The 20,659-nt window shown below is 38.3% G+C and overlaps 6 protein-coding genes across 6 annotated transcripts; 4 read left to right on the forward strand and 2 right to left on the reverse strand.

Annotated features, from left to right (window-relative positions):
- Window positions 1-136: 136 nt before the first annotated feature.
- Window positions 137-1,531, reverse strand: EAE97_007908 (uncharacterized protein). Its single transcript, XM_038878422.1, has 2 exons — window positions 1,288-1,531; window positions 137-1,218 (listed from the first exon to the last, which is right to left on the reverse strand). The coding sequence occupies exons 1-2, from the start codon at window positions 1,417-1,419 to the stop codon at window positions 382-384; spliced, it is 969 nt and encodes a 322-aa protein (XP_038730672.1). The 5' UTR covers window positions 1,420-1,531; the 3' UTR covers window positions 137-381.
- A 6,012-nt stretch (window positions 1,532-7,543) lies between these two features.
- Window positions 7,544-8,563, forward strand: EAE97_007909 (uncharacterized protein; the record flags this gene model as incomplete). Its single annotated transcript, XM_038878423.1, has 1 exon — window positions 7,544-8,563. The coding sequence occupies one exon, from the start codon at window positions 7,544-7,546 to the stop codon at window positions 8,561-8,563; it is 1,020 nt and encodes a 339-aa protein (XP_038730673.1).
- Window positions 8,564-10,384: 1,821 nt separating this feature from the next.
- Window positions 10,385-12,945, forward strand: EAE97_007910 (uncharacterized protein; the record flags this gene model as incomplete). Its single annotated transcript, XM_038878424.1, has 6 exons — window positions 10,385-10,509; window positions 10,839-11,561; window positions 11,611-11,641; window positions 11,710-11,897; window positions 11,945-12,228; window positions 12,284-12,945. 6 exons carry the CDS (start codon window positions 10,385-10,387, stop codon window positions 12,943-12,945), a joined length of 2,013 nt encoding a protein of 670 aa, XP_038730674.1.
- An 895-nt stretch (window positions 12,946-13,840) lies between these two features.
- Window positions 13,841-16,297, forward strand: EAE97_007911 (uncharacterized protein; the record flags this gene model as incomplete). Its single annotated transcript, XM_038878425.1, has 5 exons — window positions 13,841-14,203; window positions 14,525-14,924; window positions 15,116-15,619; window positions 15,674-15,834; window positions 15,896-16,297. The coding sequence occupies 5 exons, from the start codon at window positions 13,841-13,843 to the stop codon at window positions 16,295-16,297; spliced, it is 1,830 nt and encodes a 609-aa protein (XP_038730675.1).
- An 872-nt stretch (window positions 16,298-17,169) lies between these two features.
- Window positions 17,170-18,130, forward strand: EAE97_007912 (uncharacterized protein; the record flags this gene model as incomplete). Its single annotated transcript, XM_038878426.1, has 3 exons — window positions 17,170-17,286; window positions 17,693-17,822; window positions 17,892-18,130. The coding sequence occupies 3 exons, from the start codon at window positions 17,170-17,172 to the stop codon at window positions 18,128-18,130; spliced, it is 486 nt and encodes a 161-aa protein (XP_038730676.1).
- A 459-nt stretch (window positions 18,131-18,589) lies between these two features.
- On the reverse strand, window positions 18,590-20,617 carry EAE97_007913 (uncharacterized protein; the record flags this gene model as incomplete). Its single annotated transcript, XM_038878427.1, has 1 exon — window positions 18,590-20,617. One exon carries the CDS (start codon window positions 20,615-20,617, stop codon window positions 18,590-18,592), a length of 2,028 nt encoding a protein of 675 aa, XP_038730677.1.
- Window positions 20,618-20,659: the final 42 nt, after the last annotated feature.

The following is a 20,659-nucleotide window of genomic DNA, read 5'->3' on the forward strand; positions in this document are numbered from 1 at the left end:
AAATAAACATTTAAAGAAAAGTCCTCTTATAAATACTTTTTATAAACAAATAGATTTCATATGGGGTGATAGAGTTATTTTCCTATACAAAAGACATCAAAGGGCCCGCGCATAAGGGATAGAATTATTTTATTAACCGCGGATTCTACCACTATCTATAGAGACTGTTCAAAGTACGTGTCATATGAAATATAAATGACTTATCCTAATTCAATTCCGCGAACAATCACTTCATTCCCAACACAATATTGATCTGCATAATCGACCAACCTTGACTGACCAGTGCCATCGCTGTCGTACTTTGTCCCTTGATACACTACTACTCTGAACAGCCAAATCAAGTTATGCGAAATTTCAAGTTTTACTTTATAAGGTGCACAACTATGCTTCGATGTTAACTTGAATCAGCCTTCCACCAGTGACAGCCTCCATTGTCGCCCAAACCAGGCCTCCACCCGTTGTGACATACAGAACATCTTTTCCATCACTCTTCCCAAGAGAAACGCCTGTTGGGGTAATAAAATCTGTCTGGTTCTGCACCACGATTCTTGCTGTGCGCTTCTCAATATCGATCTCTTGCAAGGAGTTGATGAAATTGGAAGACATCCAAGCTTTCTTCCCGTCTCTTGAAATGGCAAAGGAATGAGCATCTAACGTCACGATAGTCTCTGAAGGTCCAGTTGCGAGTCCAGTCGTGGTTGAAATTGGAATTCTGCACAAACTTGAACCCTGATTGTTGAAGTAAACGTAAGATTCGCTAGTACGCAGAACACTGACGCCGTTGGGGTTAGGAGCCACAGCACGTAGGGCAGTATCGTTGATGACTCGAACATATTCACCGGTAACAACGTTTACTCGGATGATTTCTGCGGCGATGGGATCCGAGATCAAGAGATGAGTTTCGTCAGTTGGGTGAAGGCGAGCGATGCCATTAGCGAGCCGCACGTCTGGTAGCGCTGTGACAAGTGAGATATCCGGGTGTGCTCTACGCAGATCAAGTTTCCAGACCCCGTAACTCCCTGTGATTGGGCCAGTGGCGACAGCAAAATTTCCTCCATTGACATAAAAGATGTCCCTCCCCATCTCGGTGATACCGTTGGCACCGTTGCCGCCAGGAATAATAGCGACAGTAATGGCTTCTTCAGGGCTTTCCGGCTTCACAAGACAGATTGCGCTTGTTGTTTCAGACGTGACAAGTACCTCTCCATTGTGTCGGACCTTTTGCGAGCACTGTTAGAGTACGTGGAAAAATAGTGCATATGAAAGGTACTGAAATTTCAGACTTACAGCATTACTGTCAAGCCAAGTCGGCTTGGAGAACTCGTGGAGAACCTTTATCGGGTATTGTTGCGCCGAGGCGAAGCCCTCAGAAACGAGGAGTATCAAGGCTAAAGCTTGAGTAAGATGACAGAGGCGCATTGTTGGTTATTAATGATTGAGATGAAAACGATTAAAAGATGTTCGTTGTTTTTATATACTTGAACCATAACACTGAATGAGTCTTTATACCTTCCACCCGGGGAAACATGGAGTGTCTAAAGGTAGATAAAACTCTATTTGTAATCAAAAATCCATAGTTTGTTAATAATCGAGCTTCCAAAGTTCTCTATTAACTACTGAATTCGTGTTATAAGAAAGCTAATTTCTCGAGTCATATAATTGACATTTTGTTGTTCATTGTCTTCCGGTTAGAATGATACATTCATGCTTAGACGATTATAATCCGAATGCTGTATAACGTTAGTAAATTCGATAATGTCGATTTACTTGGATTTGCTCGCTCATATAAATAAAATTTTCGAACGCGATCATACAAGCAGAACATCGAATACGCTCTTTTTGATCTGTTAAGAGCTCATTACGTTTCCCAAAGTAATTGGAAATTAGGAAATAGTACATTGAATTTTTTAAAGTTATAACATAGTTTATTAGTGTATGTACTATATTAGTACATGCACTACTTTTACCTCAATTTACACTCTTCAATCTCAATATATGATTTATCAATCATTTATTATATAATCGAATAATAAAAAAGAAAGAATACTCTTAACTATTGAAATTATCAAAAAGAACAAAAAACTTTTGATTCGAAAAACTACTAAGCTATATAATATTACATATATAATATTTATTTGAAGAATAAATAAAATAATTTCTATAACTGAATTTTGATTATAAAATCTGAAATTTATAAAAATAAAGAAGCAAATAATTATTTTATATATTCTTAATATAAATTTGAAAGGCTTTTTTTCTAAATTTAAAAAAATAAAAAATATAATGAATTATATTTTCAAATCGAAAAAAAGAAAAGCTTTTAGAAAGCTTTGAGTATATTGATTTATAAAATAATGTAAAAAATTAAAAATGTGTTTTAATTATATTTATAATTTTCAAAAAGCTTTCTATAAAAATCCTAAACTTTTTGAAAAGTGATTTCGATTAATTGCAAATATATAAGCGAAATATAATATTTTGAATAGAGATTTTTATAATTTCGATAAAATAAGTTTTATAATAGGAATTATATATATAGTAATAATTATTATTAGTATTAAAAGATATAACAAAAGTAAATCAATACAATTAGGCAATTGAAAATAAACTATAATAATAATATACAGGAATAGAAAGAATAAAACTATTCTCTTATTTCTAATAGTTTAAGAATAGATTTATTTTTTCAATTAATATACTAAAATTGATCTTCCTATAGACCAGACTATTAAATCTATATTTAATAAATGGATAAGTAATAAGTGTTAGAGTAGATACTAGTAATGAATCAACTAGGTGAAATGTAGCACAAAGACTTTTCATTAATTCTTCTAAACTTATGAAAACTATACAATTTATATATGTGTGCGGGCTCCCTTCGGCACACGGTAGGCCCGAGGGCTTACTATCACGTGCCTAATGGAGCCCTTTAGTCCACGATCGTGACAATAAGATGAGTTTAGAATAATTAAAACACTTCAATAAATACATTAAGAATCAAAGAAAAAGCAAATATCGAATATTAATACTAAATAAGCATAAAAGTCATAAATCAATAACTTTTTAAATATATTATAAAGAAAATAATATTATATATTTACATTTACCACTAACGTGGTTTAATACTGAGTATATCATATCACCGAATGTACCACTTTTACCTCAATTTACACTCTTCAACTTCAACACACGATTTATTAATCATTTATTATATAATCAAATAGAAAAGAAGCTCAAATACTCTTAGTTATTAAAACTATTCAAAAAAATAAAAAACTTAGTATTCGAAAAACTATTAAGCTATATAATATAATATATATAATATTTTTTCACAAAATGAATAATTTATTCCTTTATATGGAAATTCGAGTAAATAGTTATAAAATAATTGATTTAGAAGAGGAGATATTTATTCAATATATAATTGATATAAATAATAAAAGATTTTCATCTAAATTAAATAGTATAGAAGATATAACGAATCATATTTTTCAATTATAAAAAACAAAGAAGATTGAAAAGCTTTAGGCTTATCGATTTGTAAAGTGTTATATAAAATTAAAGATGTGTTTTAATTATATTTATAATTTTTAAAGAGCTTTCTACAAAGATTCCAAGTTTATTGAAAACTGGTTTTATATAATTTCGAATATACAAATGAAATATGATATTTTCGATTGTGATTTCTATAACTTTAATAAAATCAACTTTATAATAGGTATAATATGCCCTGGAATAGTTGTAATTAGTGCTAAACGAAATAGCAAAAGAAAAGCAATACAACCAGGCAATTGAGAATGGGTGATAGTGATTATATATAGTAATAGTGAAGAGAATATTATATCTCCATTTCTGATAATTTAAAAACAAATGTATCTTTTCAATTAGTATATCGAAACCGATTTTCCTATGGATTAAACTATTAAATCTATATCTAATGAATAAATGAATAATGAAATAAGATTAGAATAATTAAAATATTTTAATAAATATATAAGAAATCAAACTAAGGGCAAATATAGAATATTAATACTAAATAAATATAAAAATCACAAATCAATATTATTTCAGAATTATTATAAGAAAAATAATATTAAATATATGTATTTATTATTATATTCAAGTTATTTAATTCAATCTTTTGATATTAGATATTTTAATATCTTAAAACAAGAATATAATATTCAAATTAAAGAATTTATAAAAGTATATATCCATTATATTTCAAAGATCAAATTCTTTATAGTTTTTAAAGCTATATATTAATAATCAATTACAAATCAAAATATAAGAATTGAATTCTAAAGAATAGAATTAATTCCATTTAATTCTAAAACTATATTTTCTAAATTAGATATTTGAATTTATATATCTACTCCCCCTCTTTTTGATTTAAATCTTTGGATTTCTCAAATATCTTAGAATCCTATAGAAACTTTTTTTCAATTAATACTAATTAAATCTCAAATAACTTATTATCAATCAAGCTCTTCTATATTTATATTCAAAATTATATTAATTTTAGCTAAAGATATAGAGAGATTAGCTTATAAGAATACATTTTTGAATATAAAGATTTGTATACTTCAAAAAGCAAATAAGGTATTAAGTAAATATTGATGTACAAAAAAAACTCAATTATATCAAAAAGAAATACTTACTGAATAAAAGACTTTTGATATATTATCTCAATAAAAGATTGATATTCAAATTTAATATAATAAATATCAAAATAAAAAAAATCCTAATAAAAAAGTATCTTCTAATTAATATTATAATAAATATAGAAAATTAGATCATAATTTAAGAATTTATTAAAATAATATAATAAATCCTAAATTATAAGATTCTTAATAGTTTCAATTAATTAATTCAATTATTATTGAATAATATAAATTAGAAAGCATAAATTGAGATAAAAGTGGTGCATTCGGTGATATGGTGCACTCGGTGTTAAACCACGTTACATTCAAATCATTTAATTCAATCATTTGATATTAATTATTTTAATAATCTAAAATGTTTATATAATGATTAAATTAATAGATTTATTAAGATATATATTAATTATATTTCGAAAATTGAATTCTTTATAGTTTTTAAAACTATATACAAGAAATCAATCACTTTTTAGAATATAAAATCAGGATTTCAAAGAATAGATGTAATTCTATTTAATTCTAAAACTATATTCTCAAAATTAAATATTCGAATTTATATATTTATCCTTTTTTTTTCAATTTAGATTAATAAATCTTTTAAACCCCTTACAATCTAATTGAAGTTTTTTCTCAATCAATATTAATTAAATCTTGAATAATTTATTATTAATCAAGCTCACCTATACCTATATTTGAAGCTATATTAATTCTAACTAAAGATATAAAGTAATTAATTTATAAAAACATACTTTTGAATATAAAAATTTATATACTTCAAATAGCAAATAAAATATAAATATACCAAAAAAATTTAATTATATCAAAAAGAAATATTTATTGAATAAAAAGTTTTTGATATATTATTTTAGTAAAAAATAATATTCAAATTTAACATAACAAATATCAAAAAGAGAATGAATCTAATAAAAAAATATATTTTATTTAATATTGTAGTAAATATAGAAAAACAGATTATAATATAAGAATCTATCAAAATAATATAATAGATTCTAGATTATTAGATTCTGAATAATTTTAATTAATTAATTCAATTATTATTAAATAATATGAGTTTGAAAGTATAAATTGAGGTAAAAGTAATGCATGCACTGATATAATGCACGCACTAATAAACTACGTTAGTTATTATATTCTTAAAACAGGACTAAAAAATTGAGCTATAAGACAACTTTAAAAGAATACTATTAAATTATTACGTTGAACTGTATTATATAACTGTTAAATACATAGCCTAGAGACGACGCACGCTATTTCGGAGTCATATTTACCTTCTCTCATAGGACTATAGTGATTATATGAGTAAGTCGTAAGAAACTCAATTTTGATAAAAACTCAGAGTTTTTACTAAGTTGATGGCTGCTTCAAGAAATTTCAATAGATATTAAGCTGTTCACTCTTAAATTTAGCGATCTGAAGCTTTTAGCTACACTTTATTAATTCCGGGAATTTTATAGCTTTTGAGATATTTGAAGCTTTCTATAGATTCTAAATGGGGTTACGAACTACAACTGTCTAAAAACTAAGATTTTCATTCAAAAATTGGTTGATTTTGAATAAAATGTAGTATTTACAATACTTTGGTACGCTAGAGTTCACCATATAAATGTTCAAACAGCGCTGTGATTTGATTCGTCCAAAGCTTAAAAGTGAAGAAACCTTTGGTCACTCTTTGATGTGTTTTATAATACTTATTATCCTTCCAAGCATTGTAGAGACACCCAAGGACAAGACGATGCCGAAAAAATGGGTGTATAAGACCCACTGTCTACCTCCTTCGTATCTTGCATGCATAGATTCGCCAAGCCTTGTCAAGCACATCAATTGAGGTTTGCCAAGCTGAGTACTTTGTACAAGGCCGAACGATCTGGCCTTGTACGAAGTAAATAGCTCCATCGGAAGCGAAATCTTACCAAGCATGACAGTGCAGACTGGTGGGAGGAGACAATGCCGTGCTAAGAAACAATGGATACCTCGGTCGCCCACATTCTTGCCCCTCCCATGCACTAGGTCGATATAACCTTAACCTCACGGAGATATTCTTAACCCCGCCCCCCATATGTCAGCAACAAAACTACCTCTCACTATATTCCCAACGGCATTTGTAAAGTACGTTGGGTTCAGCCCCCTTCCCTATAACAGTGCTGTGTAAGCGGGTGGCTCCCCTATTCTACAAGCTGCGGCCATAAGTAGCTTTCAGAAAAATGGGTCATAAGCGAGGGGATACAACAATTTCTATGATTTTATTCTACTAGTATTTAGTGGGGAACGGAAGCTAATTCTAGCCGCAGCTTATTGAATATTTCGCCGTATGTATTCTATGGTACTACGCAGTATGCTGGTAACAACTATCTTTTTCTATTCCCAACAAAATTGATAGATTATACCCCTAAAGAAAGATGGTTAATTAAAGCAATGAGATTTATAAGGCGGCCCAAAAGAGGGATGTGCGACATAGTACCACAAGTACCTCAATGCTACTATCTACGTGAAACCTTAAACTTGGCTTTAGCATGATAAGAAAACGAATAGACATGGCATCCATGCTCAGGAGCTGTCACTTTGAGCAAAACTAAAATACTAAGAAGTTACTTTACCTTGGCTAATCTAAACTCTTTAGGCTTGCTTCTAGCCTCGCTACGTTTTCACGCTGGTGACTATCTCAAAATGTAAAGCAACTTCAAGGAGTTAAGGCTATGAGTTAAGTCAGCTTTGATTGTTACGTGTGATTATGTTCAAGGTCATGGCAGAGCAGATTGGCAATTTCCCAATCGAAGTTAAAGAATAGGTCGTAGTCAATATAAACCTCCCTCAGCTTCCAATCTCAGAGCTCATCCACTCTTCTCCTCACTACACTCACTAAGATGTTACCGTCTTACACTCTCCTGGCCCTGGGCCTTGCACTTTTCTCCTCGCCTGTAGGATCTACCAGCATATCCAAACCAAGGCAACAACAACAGGGTACTTATCCCACCACCACTATCTATGAGTTCAGCAACCCGACTTGGCTTGAAAACGTCGCAATTCGTCACAATGGCCAGATCCTCGCAGCTTCAATCAGTACACCGGCGCTGGTTCAAATTGATCCCAAAAAACTGCTCCAACCGATCACCGTCGCTACCATCCCAGATGCAACGAGTATTCTTGGTATCGTGGAGTTAGACCCAGACATCTTTTATGTCATCGCTGGAAACTTGAGCGCTGTCACCGCTGGCCGCCTTGTTTTTCCATCCAAAATTTGGAAAGTTGACCTCACACCTCTCCGTACAACCACCCAAGGAACTGTGTCTCGACCTTCCGAGCTCAAACTCGTCGCCGACCTATCAAACACTACATTTCTCAATACATTGACCAAGATTAGTCCCAAGGACAACTCAGCCATTCTGATTTCCGATTCCGGCGCAGATCACTTACTCCGACTCGATGTTAAAACTGGCATTTCTACCGTGGTCATCAGCGACGCAACAACTCGATCTACGAGACAAAGTGTAGCGGGGGTGACAGGCATACATACCTACGGCGGAGAGTTATTCTACGCCAACTTCGCCGAGCAACAGTTCTTCAAGGTTCCCATTTCACCTAAGGACAAGCCAATAGGGCCATCTACGCTCATCACCAACGGAACCCTCATCGAAGATTTCATTCTGTCCCGAGACGGAAAGAGAGCCTTCGCAGCAACCAACCCTCAAAATTCGCTAATAGAAATCGACATCTCTAGCAAAAAGTTCCGAACTGTGCTTCATGCCCTCAATGCGACAGCTGCTGCCTTGGGACGTACCCGTGCTGATCACAACGGCTTATATGTTGTGAATGGTGGAGGACTCAACTTTCCATTGAACGTTCCTGGAGTCGGTGGAGGACAAGTCATCCGTGTCGATCTCTGATAAGGTCGGTTGATATGCGTGGGACGAAATATTGACAGAGGATATGCTGTGGAATTCCTGATCTGGTAGCGATATTAAACGTGGAACTAGAGTTTTAACCACTATATAAAGCCTATTTAAATAAACGTATCTTCAAATCACACATAGCTAGAGCATAGCTTAACAGAGAATGAACTTTCATTTGGTTATACAAGATGTCTATCTTGCCTGTGTTCCTCTGTATTCATTAGCAAACAATCAGCAGCAAATTGAGCTTCTTGAATTTTCTTTCTTGTTAACAGCTTACCTTCATTAAATTGAGTCCCACTGGGCCATGCAGAAGTGTTGGGAATCTTTTTGACGAGGGAGAGATTCTGGCCGGCGCCAAGCGAGAAGTGGTTGAACAACACTCCCTTGCTAAACATTGCTTTCTTGTTGGTTTGTAAGAGTAGTACGGTGCTAGTAGTAAGAGTGAATAAACCCGCTCGACGACGTTGTAGTAAGGAATCCGACAAGATATTTGAGATATCGAAAATCATGAACTCAACGTTTTGAGGGAGAATCGGCGGAGACGAATATAATCTGCTCCCTGATGCCGAGTACTTGCTAATCAACGTCGGAGAACAGTCTCAATGGTGTTTGAGACATGGTTCAAAACATAAGAAACAGTTCAAAGGAGGTTTAGATCTACTTATTTTCGATCTTCAGTTCGTAACTGACGTTGAAATATATTTGAGGCGAAGACACAGTGCTTGAAAGTCTGAACAGGTCAGGGAATAAGCACGTTTGAGGAATTACGCAAGATAGAACCACAGCTAATTTATTCTCTGAGCAGCTAAAGACTATAGAAGTGTTCTTACTAACAATGCGACTAGAGGAAAATGAATTCCCTTGAATCTATAAGATTCTTCAAATCTTATGCGAGATATCAACTCGATAAGAATAATTACTTGATCATTAGATTTTCAAATTATTTGGATTTCAAAAATGAGAATTGGGAAATATTCACAATAATCTTCTTCTTGATATTCAATCAAAAAACATCTTAAAATTTCAAAATCGAAATAAATTAGAAGGAGTTTCAAATTCACAAAAATCTCGGTTAAGCTATTTACTAGGTGGCTGTCTTTTTTAAGTTGATATCTTGTATGGTTTTTGAAGAAAAGCATAGTGTCGGGACATGAATCATGTGACTGCACTAGCGGTTGTGCTAGTGCCGAGGCACTATAGTATAGACGTATCGTAGCCCTAGCTTTCAGAACCTCAAGCAATATTACAACAGTGTGAACCATAGTACTATATTGTCTTCACCATCCCCATGATGATACCAACAATATTAGATGGAAATATTAATCTGATAACATGAAAAATCTCATTATTATCATCTAATATCGTTTTGAACAAAAGTGTCCGCATGGCACGCTATATACAAGTTGAATGTTGAGATAGGAGCATGATTCCTTCTCTGGCGACTGACGTGAATCTTTCACGTCAAAATTAACAGACAACTAAATGTTGAGGTGGTGGAGGTAAGCACACCCAATAAAGCATGTTTGATGAGATCGAAGTTCCGTATCCATCTCGGACACGGAGTTTCAAAACCAACCTAAACTCCGCCTCATATTTGAAAAGACCCTTACAATCAATTTGCTTATTGATCTACTGTACAACAACTTCTCAGTAAATGTGATTCCAGCATCCTCTTCTGAGTCTCCGTACGATAGAATATTTCAATTATCAAGTTCCGAAAGCATTTCCCTTCCCCGTCTTCATACGTTTGGTTGCACTATCACTCGCCCTTCTCATTGGTCGAACGGCTTGCTAGCTCGGAGTGCTAAGAAAATGGAGGAGACTTCTATGGAGAACGGTGTAACGCCGAAGATATCTAAACACGGAAAAGCTTGTGTCAATTGTGCAAAAGCTAAGGTGAAATGCGTAGAAATGAATGGTGTTGCTGCTTGCGAAAGGTATGTACAAGTATATCACGTGATACGGTTCCGATTCCATGGTACTGGGGTTGCTGGTGGGTTCCTTCCTGCATGTACCAGTTCTATCTGTGTTTTCCAGAATGCCGAGTCACTGTTACGCTGTTTGAGTTTGGAAACTGTGTTGTTCTATTGTCATTTCGAGTTTGGTGGCTGTGAAATGGAAACGTTGTTTAAGCTTCAAAAAGCACAATGGATCTATAATTTATGTATTGATTGGAAGAAGGGTGCGACAGCTTACTGGCATAATCTTTCTCTATCTCAACCCTTATACGACTGAGCTATTCAAGAGGCAAACTGATACGCTCTAGATGCCATAGATTCACCAAGGACTGCCAACCAATCACCAGAATAAAGAGACGAAAGCAGGTGAAGAGAACCGCAGCTGCGAGAACTGCCGAGCTCGAGCAAAAGCTTGATGGACTAGTTTCGTTATTGACTGCAGCTACTCAAGTTCAAAATACCCCTCCTTCTTCAACGGTATCAGACCATACTGAGTCGTCGGATCCTAGAGATGAGGCACAGGCTTGCAAGTATCAGGCTGGATCAAACGTTAGTAACCCGCCCGCGAGAGGACTGGCAGCTGTCGACCTAAAACTTCCCGCCAATAGTTCCTACAGTTTGAACTCCATCCCTGTTCACCCGCCTCTACCAGGACCGGCGGCTGGAAGATCTCTTCGTGATAATAGTGGTGATTATTGTGCTACTAATGTACCCACGACACCTTCACCTACGTCTCTTATTCCAACTGACATAGCATTGTCTCCGATAGTAGAAGAGAATGCTCTTTATTATTTTCGGACTCATTCGGTAAGATACTTACCGTTCATCATTATACCATCAGATACGAATGTCCAGGAATTCAAGAAAGAGAATCCATTTTGGTGGTTGGCTATTGTAATGGCTACAGCAAAGAGTACTTCGAGACAAATCGCATTGGGTATACATATTCGTCAGCTTTTAGGTCAAAAACTACTTATTTCTGGCGAGCGCAACCTTGACCTTCTGTGGGGGCTTTTAACTTATATTGCATGGTATGTGAGCTGAATGTTTGATTTAGGGTTCAATATTAACATTGAGTAGGAGCCAATGTCATTACCAACAGAGACCAGTGGTGAGTCATAGTTATTCACATCCACAACTTTTCCAGTATGAAACATTTTCTGACCCATTGCTTTGTAGTGGAGTAGCATGATTCAACTTGCTATGGGACTAGCATTCGATCTCGGGTTAAACAAAGCACCACAGAAAGAGGCACCGCATTTGCTCTTGAACTTCGATGCCCGAGGATGCCCGAAGCCATTTATATCTGCAGTCGGATCCCAGCAAGAAAAACGAGCTTTACTTTGCTTATACTCCCTAAGTTCTAGGTAATTTTTTTCGATCTAGTCTATGAGGCGTGTCTAATCTTGTTTAGCTTTTCATTGTATGTTCAGAAGATTGACACTCTCCGATGGACGACGTACGCAGATGAATGCTTAAAGTTACTATCGGAAAAGCCTGAGTCTCCTCATGATATACTCATGACCCAAATTGTGCGCTTACAACTCATTCAGGAGCGCGTGAAAGACGCTCCGTGGTACGACACAGCAGGCGATGGGAGTATCGCTTTCAAAGCACCTGCTATTTTCCATTTGAAGGCTTTAAAAAACCAGATGGAAACATTCAGACAACAAATTCCAAATGAAGCTCGAGAGAACTGTACGTTAACAGATGAAAGTTGACCATGCATCACCAGTGCTAACAAATCACACAGGTACTTTTTTGATGCATCTTTACAACACTGAACTTACGATCCACGAAGTCGCTCTCTCTAAAGAGCCTCATACTGATTTGCCAGATTCTCAACGTCTAGAATCCCTTTGCATCTGTTTTCAATCTGTCAAATCATGGTTTGAACTCTACTTTTCCACACCATGCAGAGATCACACATCATTTTCTTTCCCAATTTATACACACATGGCGCACTGTATGGTGGCTCTCTATCGTCTATCAGTATTTGAAGATCCACAATGGGATATTAAACTTGTGCGTCAACAACTTGATCTCTCGCTCGTTCTAGGTCAAATTGTCAAGACTTGGGAGAATGTCAAAGGTGAAGCTGGACTGGATGCTGGATTAATCAAGGTAGACGATGTTGATATTTACACTTCTAATGCAAAGAGAATTGGATTGATTAAGACTTGGTGGGATGCCAAGGTAGCAGGAGAAGCTTCGAGTAATGTGTCAAGTGACAAGTTTGCGAATGTAAACGGGGGTGAGAATGGAAACGGAAATATGGGCACGGAATCTTTACCTCAGACTCAAGGTCAGGGATTCGATCTCCCAACATTTAATATGGATATGGGAATGGAGTTATGGGATGATGCATGGTGGCAGGATGTTTTTGGTGCGTGGGGAGCTCAGTGTGATAGTTGACTGGACCAGCTCCAGCTCAGACTTGAATATGTCACTAGGGAACGAATGATGTTTGCAGATGTTCTTGGAATTTCGGAAGAAAATGAGACATTCTAGAATGGCATTTCAAGAAAGATCCAGAAGCTGGGCTAGATAGATCGAGCTTCTCATCTCAATATTCATGTACTTTATAATATTAAAAACAAACGATTCACAAAACAATCACGAGAGAACAGATAAAATCTTATAAATCGCTCCCCTTCCTCTGAAGTTTTGTATATAAGAAAAGACAATACGACAATAAAATTAGAATTCCCTTCCCTTCGATTCAATCTCCAGTAAATACAACACACCCACCATAATACCACACTATCTAAACCCCCAAAACCCCATCACCCACCCAAAATCCAAACCCATCCCATCTGAGAAAAAAAAGACCCCCCATAATCTTACATGCATGCTCCATAGGCACAGCAGGTAAAAGCATCGGAGTTTCACCAAACACTCGGCTCGGGAATTATATTTTGTGAAAATTCCCGATCTCTTCTCAGATTTGGAGCCTCCTTACTTCTTCGTCTCTGATATATAAATATACAAATGTAAAACTTCTTCTCAAAGTTCAAACTCTATTTCCTTCTCAATTATTCATTCATTTATTTGTTGAGTTGTTAATTCATTAATTTATTCATCGGTTTGAAGGATTAATCATTCCGGTTGTTTTTCAATTAATTTAAGTGTCGTTCTTGAGTGTGTATATTTCTATACTTACGTTACCGGTGAGCACCGTTGAGGATTGAAAATTGTCGGAATCCATGTTTATATACGTACAGCAGATCAGCTCAGCTTTACAAGATACCTAGCCAGTTTCAAATTCAAGTTCGGTCTCACACAATACACTCAATACACAAACGATACGATGTCCCCACCCAAAGATTCAAAAAACGAGGTCCAAGAAATCTCAAATCCACACACTACACCCAGCTCAGACGAAGACAACCCTCCCAAATCAGCACACACGATATCTATCTCACCCACTAGCAAATCTTCTGAAAAGAGAGAAACCATAAGTCCGAAATCTGCTCCAAAAAGCGAAGATGTTTCTTCAGAGAAAACAGACAAGGTGGAAGAAGTTGATGGAGAAAAGGGGAGAGAAGATGAAGGAGGAAGAGATGTAGAAGAAAATCATGAATATATCTCGGGATATAAAATTTTGGTGGTTATGACTGCCATTACACTGACGACGTTTTTGGCGCTTTTGGATACGACGATTGTTGCTACTGTGAGTTTTTTTTTGAGCTTCTTTTTTAGATGAGATGAGATGAGATGAGATTGTTGAGGGGGGAAGGGTGTTTATTCTTCTTTGGTGTTTGTGTTGATGTCGTTTTGGGATTTGGTGGTTATTCGGTAGAGATGATGGCCAAGTAGCTATTCTGTGGGCAGCAATAGCATTGCACTCGAAGCCGGGATGATTATGGTAATACTTATCAATGAAGAAGTATGCTTCATCTGAAGATCTGGAAGCATGACTTACACATATATATACACACCCAACACAAAAAGCAAAAAGTCCAAAAACTAACCCAACACTCCACCACCACAGGCCATCCCCCGCATAACCTCGCACTTCCACTCCCTCCCCGACGTCGGCTGGTACGGGAGCGCCTACCTCATCACCAACTGTTCCCTGCAACCACTCTCAGGAAAACTCTACACATATTTCCGTTCCAAACACGTATTCCTCTCTTTTTTCTTCCTCTTCGAATTCGGTTCTTTGTTGTGTGGAACGGCTGTTTCGTCCGACATGTTGATTGTGGGACGAGCGGTTGCGGGTATGGGCTCGGCGGGTTTGATGAATGGTGCGATTACGATTTTGACGCATGCGGTACCGATGGAGAAGAGGCCGGTGTATTTGGGGTTTATGATTTCGACGGCACAGTTGGCGTTGGCGGTGGGGCCATTGATTGGGGGGGCGCTAACGCAGTATGCGAGTTGGAGATGGTGTGAGTTGATTTTTGTGCTTTTTGAGCTTTTCCCTGGATATGCATGATATCCCTTTTGTTTGCTGTCTTGAGTTCCCACTTGAGTGTATTCTCTTAAGATTTTTCTTGATCATCAGCTTGAAACCCAAGAATTCTACGCCTTTCATCATGCATCTTGAAGATGAAAGTCCCATGATAACTGACAGTAGCAGGCTTTTATATCAACCTCCCATGCGGCTTCCTCGTCAGTCTTCTTCTCCTCTCCATCACCATCCCAGAGCGTCTCCACCCCACCGCCCTAACCCTCACCCCTCTCCAACGAATCCAACACCTCGACCTTCTCGGCTTCTTCCTCTTCGCACCCACCGCCATCCAAGTTCTTCTCGCTCTAGAACGGGGCGGAACAACGTATCCCTGGTCATCCTCTCACATCATCGGACTCTTCATCGGATCATTTTTCACTTTTCTTCTATTTCTCTACCGCGAATATCGCGCTGGAGATGAAGCTATGATTCCTTTATCTCTTGTGAGAAACACTGTCGTGTGGACATGCTGCTGTACGAACTTTCTATTTATGGCAGGTATGTTGACATTGAGTTATTATCTACCGATTTATTTTCAGGGGGTGAGGGGTGTACAACCGACGATGAGTGGAGTATACACTTTACCGGGAATTTTATCACAGATGTTATTTGCGATTATCTCGGGTTTTGCTGGTATGTTCCCCATCTTATCTCGAGATTGGAATCGGTAATTTGACATTCGTAAAGTGCAAAAAATAGGTTATTATCTTCCCTTCAGTATTGTGGGCGGGTGTTTCGCCGCAATAGGGTATGGTTTGATATCCACCTATACACCCTCCACTCCAGCATCGAAATGGATCGGCTATCAAGTCCTCGGCGGAATCGGCCGTGGTCTCTCTATGCAGATGGTATATCAATCCCCACCTCTGTCATCTGTAATTCCCTCACTGATTAGGTTAAAAAAAACAGGTAATAATAGCCATCCAAAACAACCTCACCGGGACCAACATCGTCATCGCACAAACCCTCGTGATATTTTTCCAATACCTCGGCGGGGCACTCTGTCTTACTTTCGCATCTACAATCTTCGCCGCGAAACTCAAATCCGGATTGCGAGTATTTGCGCCCACGGTAGATCCGCAACTGGTGATTGAGGCGGGCGCGACGGCGTATAGAAATGTGATACAGAAGGATCAGGTGATGAATGTGGTGATGGCGTATAATTTGGCGATTAATCATTGTTTTTACTTGGCGGCGGGATTGGCGGCGGGAGTCATGTTGTTTGTGTGGGGAATGGGGTGGAAGAAGATCGGGGGGAGGAGTGATGGGAAGAATGTGAAGGCGGGACAGGAAGGCGGGGCGGAAGTTTGAAGTGAAGGGTTGCGACTTTTTCAAGATTGGAGGATGGATATCTGAAAGACGGAAGTTAGATTGATGGATACCATCACCAATACAAAATATACTTGTACTTCAATACCATACGAATAGAATTAATGATTGTTCCATCACACTCGCATCTTGATGACTTGCAGATTAATATTTTCGTCATGATGAGATTCACGAATCGATTCGAAACCGCCAAAATGCGATAAACCTTGAATTTGCAAGGACCTTTTCAATGCAAAAGTAAGAGATACACGACTCCAACCCATCTCGTGCATACATCACCAGTAACCATCTATCTGTCTCCCGACTACCGAACTCATAGTTTCAACGCATATACAAATGCAGCATGGCCGTAGACGCTTACCCACTCGGTACTATCTCATACAACACCACCAATAAACATCACCCCCCTCCCAACCACCCGCTCCAACCTCATCACACGACCCTGCACTGCACATCCGCGATCCGACTTCTGAATCACATATTGAATTTCCCCGCAACTCTTTTGAGTTTATTTTGCCTTTCATGCATGCATGCATGCATGCTTGTATGTAGTTCACTCCTATCGTACTGTAGTGTACAGAGTAGTCGTGCATCCACGTCATCGATTTCTTCCAGTGTCGGTTATGTTATAGTCCAGCTCTTTTCTGTCATCTATCTGTATCCATATCCATCTCACCCATCAAATCATCACATCAGTCAACCCATCAAGAATTTCGTCTTTGATTCGAGTTATTGCGCATACACATACACATACATATACACGAGAAACGCCACAACCAACCAACTACCGAGAAAGAGAGATAAGATAAGATAAGCATCGCATTCTAGTAATCTTAGCATTCCTTCCCGAGAAGATGTTCGAGGCACGACTGGAGAGGAGAGATCGCGGAAAGCCACAAAGCTTCGGGATCACTTCCGATGTGAAAAATGAGGATATGGTTCTTGATGCGGCGGGATTATTTCCTATCAAGGTTTGTGGGATTTCTGATTATTTTTTATTATTGTTATGGAGGCTGGATTGCACGTGGATGTCACGTTTTGGTCTGTTTGTTTGATTGTTTGATTTGATTTTGGGAATTGGCGGGATGGGATTAGGAGGGATAGTAGAGAATGAGTTTTGCTTGGGAAAGGGAATCGAAAAGTTTCGAGAGATTCGCCGGTCAGAAGGGAATGGATGATGCTATCGATACATGAGAGACCTATTTGTCCCAATTATCCCATAGCGAAAACGCATCCACGACGACATCAAGACACCCTACCACTCAAATCGACTAGACCTCTGCTTTTCATTCTCATGAAAACTCAGTTATTATTTCTCATCAGTCAATCTACACTGACCCCCCAAAACAAACATACTAACTCAACCCCCCCTCCCAGGAACCCTTCTTCGTCACCGCCAAATTCTGGAAACGATTTTCCGTCTACGCCTCCGTCATCCTCTCCATCGCCTCTCTCGTGATATCCTCCATCGCATCCCTCAAACCCAATTCTGCTGCCGACATGAAAGGTCTATCATTCCTTTCCCCTTTCCCCTCCCCCTCCCTCCTCCTAATAAAACCAAACTAACCTCCCCCAGCCCTAATAGTAACCAGCATAATCATCAACGCACTCTCCGTCACGCTTTCCGCGCTCACTTCTCTCGATTGGCAAAGCCAGGCGACGACGGATCGGAAATTCGCGCAGATGTTGAGTCAGATTAGTCATGTGCATGAGGGGAAGGAGGGAGGGAGGATTGTGGTTTTGGGACGGGGGAGAGAGGAGGAAGAGAGGATCATGGGGGAGAGAGGGGGAATGGGTATGGGGAAGTCGTTTTGAGATTTTGAGGGGGGTTTGTGGATAAGAAGGTGTTCTTAACGGAAAATGCATGGGGTGGTGGGAAGTACGGATTTTCAAGTAATCTTGATTTCATCTGTAAGGAGGTACAGTACAGAGAGGGACATCATCCACATTTCGACTTCGACGGAAATGGGGATTGGGAGCGGGCGCCCTTATAATGACAGATTGATAGACAAGCGTGTGTATTTTTGGTGTTGGAGCTTAGAGCTTATACCTGGGAGAATGGATGGCTAGATTATATTGAGGGATTGCGAACATGTATAACTATATACCCAGATTCTTTCACATACTTGCATTAATCAATAATTCACGATCCCAAGTTCATGATAAAATCAATATACAATAAAAAGTGTTCTAGAAATATGTATTTTATTTCAACCTCATCTCGTACACATTATCAACACTCTACTTAACTTTTCTATTGCAATACCTAGGTAACTATCTCAACCCAATCACGTTCTTCTCCACTACTTTCATACCGTCTCTAACTGCAGGACAATAATGTAGTCTTAACAATTCTCCTTCCCAGATAGTGCTTGCCATGGGATTACTTCCTTCCACTTCAGTACTACATCCATCGAACATTCCATCACCCTTTCTCTCTTCTGTATTCCAGAGACTCTTCACCTTGGTCTCGTGAATCTTTGCAACTTTGCCTAACAGAGCCATCATTGCGGTAGCGGATTTCTCTGGTAGCTGGAGAGAGCATGTCATGAGTTGTTTAGTGAATGCGGCGATTCTGAGGGGTGGGACTGCGCGGGCAGCGAGGGGGGGTAAGAGGACGGAGGAGAGCGAGCGGAGGAGAAGAACGGTGGTGGTTTGAATGTTAACTTTATTGTCGGTTGTTGAGGGGGCATTTGGATCTGGTAGATGGAGGGATTTAGAGGAGAGTTCGATGTCAGGATTGAGAGATAGGGCGTGGAGAGTGCGGTAAAGATGAGTGATGAAGAAACTTAAATCTAAGCTTAACGAGGCTTGAGCTTTATGGGCGTCTTGGCCTTCTAGAAGTGCGAATGCGGTGATGATACACAGGAGAGATTCACGGGTGAGATTGCGTGAGGTTTCGGAGTCCTCGTCTTCTCCTTCAGTTTCCTCGAGATCATCTCCTGTCTCGGCATGACCAATGAGATCTTTCAGCGCCTCGAGAAGATCACCGAAGAAATCTTGATTGATGAGATGGGCGTATCGAGCCAAACCCTCAAGTACAGCACCCATGAGAGATGGTGAACGAACTTTAAGAATGCGGAAATATGTCACAAACACGAGTTTCAAGGTTTCTGACTGCATTCTCTCGCGATCTTCGTGACTGACTGTTGCATCTGCTTGAACCATCTCCTTTTCAACCGCTTTTCGTTCCTTCATCAATTTTCGCTCCTTTTTGGTGCGGAATACTCTCTTTTCCTTGAGTTTCTTGCCTCCAAAACTGTCTTCCTCATGATCGACATGATTCGTTGATGCCTTTCCAGAGAATTCCGATAATAATCTTAAATGTAAGAAAGTGTTCAATACACTTTCGTCTACTCTGTATCCTCTTCCTTTCATCATTCTCGTTAAAATGTTCACCGCATCCAAAGATGAAGTTCCATCATCGTCATTCTTGAACAACGTTTCGATAGTCTCTCGACACTTGACGAATTCGGCGTCCACCTTTCTCGTACTGAGCTTTCCAACCAATATCTTCAAGAGATCTGATCTGAAATTGAAATGGGGTACAGCTTCTAACAGTGCGCATGCACAAGATATGGCAACCGTTGAAAGACCTGCGCCGCCATCACTTGTTTTTTGGGATTTTCCAGCTGTCGCGAGCCTGCCCAATTCCTTAACATATCCTTGATATCCTCCCACAAGAGCTTGTTCGTAGGCCCTCAACTTTCGCACCTCCTTTGAAACTTTCTCTTCCATATTATCTTCCGATAAAGGTCGTATCCTATATCCTGGAATAACATCTTTATAAACAGCCAATTGTGTCGCCAATGCCAATTTCTTGATCGTAATGTTGTGCGATTTTCCAAATTCTGCTATGGCTCTGAATGCTCCTACATTTTCTTCCGGATCTTCGTTTAACATCAATGCTATACGTGCCAATTCCTCCTTTGCTTCGAGAATCTGCTGTCGTATCGGCACAGAAGGCTTTTTCTCGACCTTCTCTTCGGGCTCCTCATCTTCCTCAACATCATCCGCACCAATCCATTCTAAATCGCTCTCCTCCTCATTAACTTCCACTGGCGCTTCCACTTGTTCAATCAATCCTTCCTTGGTCTTAATTGGCAATCGTGTACTCTCTTTCTTATCCTTCTTTCCTTTGCGCGGTCTCATTTCGTAATCCTGTTCTAAATTCCATTTCGAAGCCGTCTTGAAAAACGCATTCGAATTTGGCTCATTCTCTAACGTCGACGGAGACGAATCTTCTCCCTCATTTGGCGGAGGTGTAAGCTTGCGCCTCTTAACTGCTGGTACTTTTGCCATTTTTAATTATGTCGCAAAAACGAATCGTGATATGAAAATTGT

Source organism: Botrytis byssoidea (genome assembly GCF_014898295.1).
Source record: "Botrytis byssoidea strain MUCL 94 chromosome Unknown BBYS_016, whole genome shotgun sequence".
NCBI lineage: Eukaryota > Fungi > Ascomycota > Leotiomycetes > Helotiales > Sclerotiniaceae > Botrytis > Botrytis byssoidea.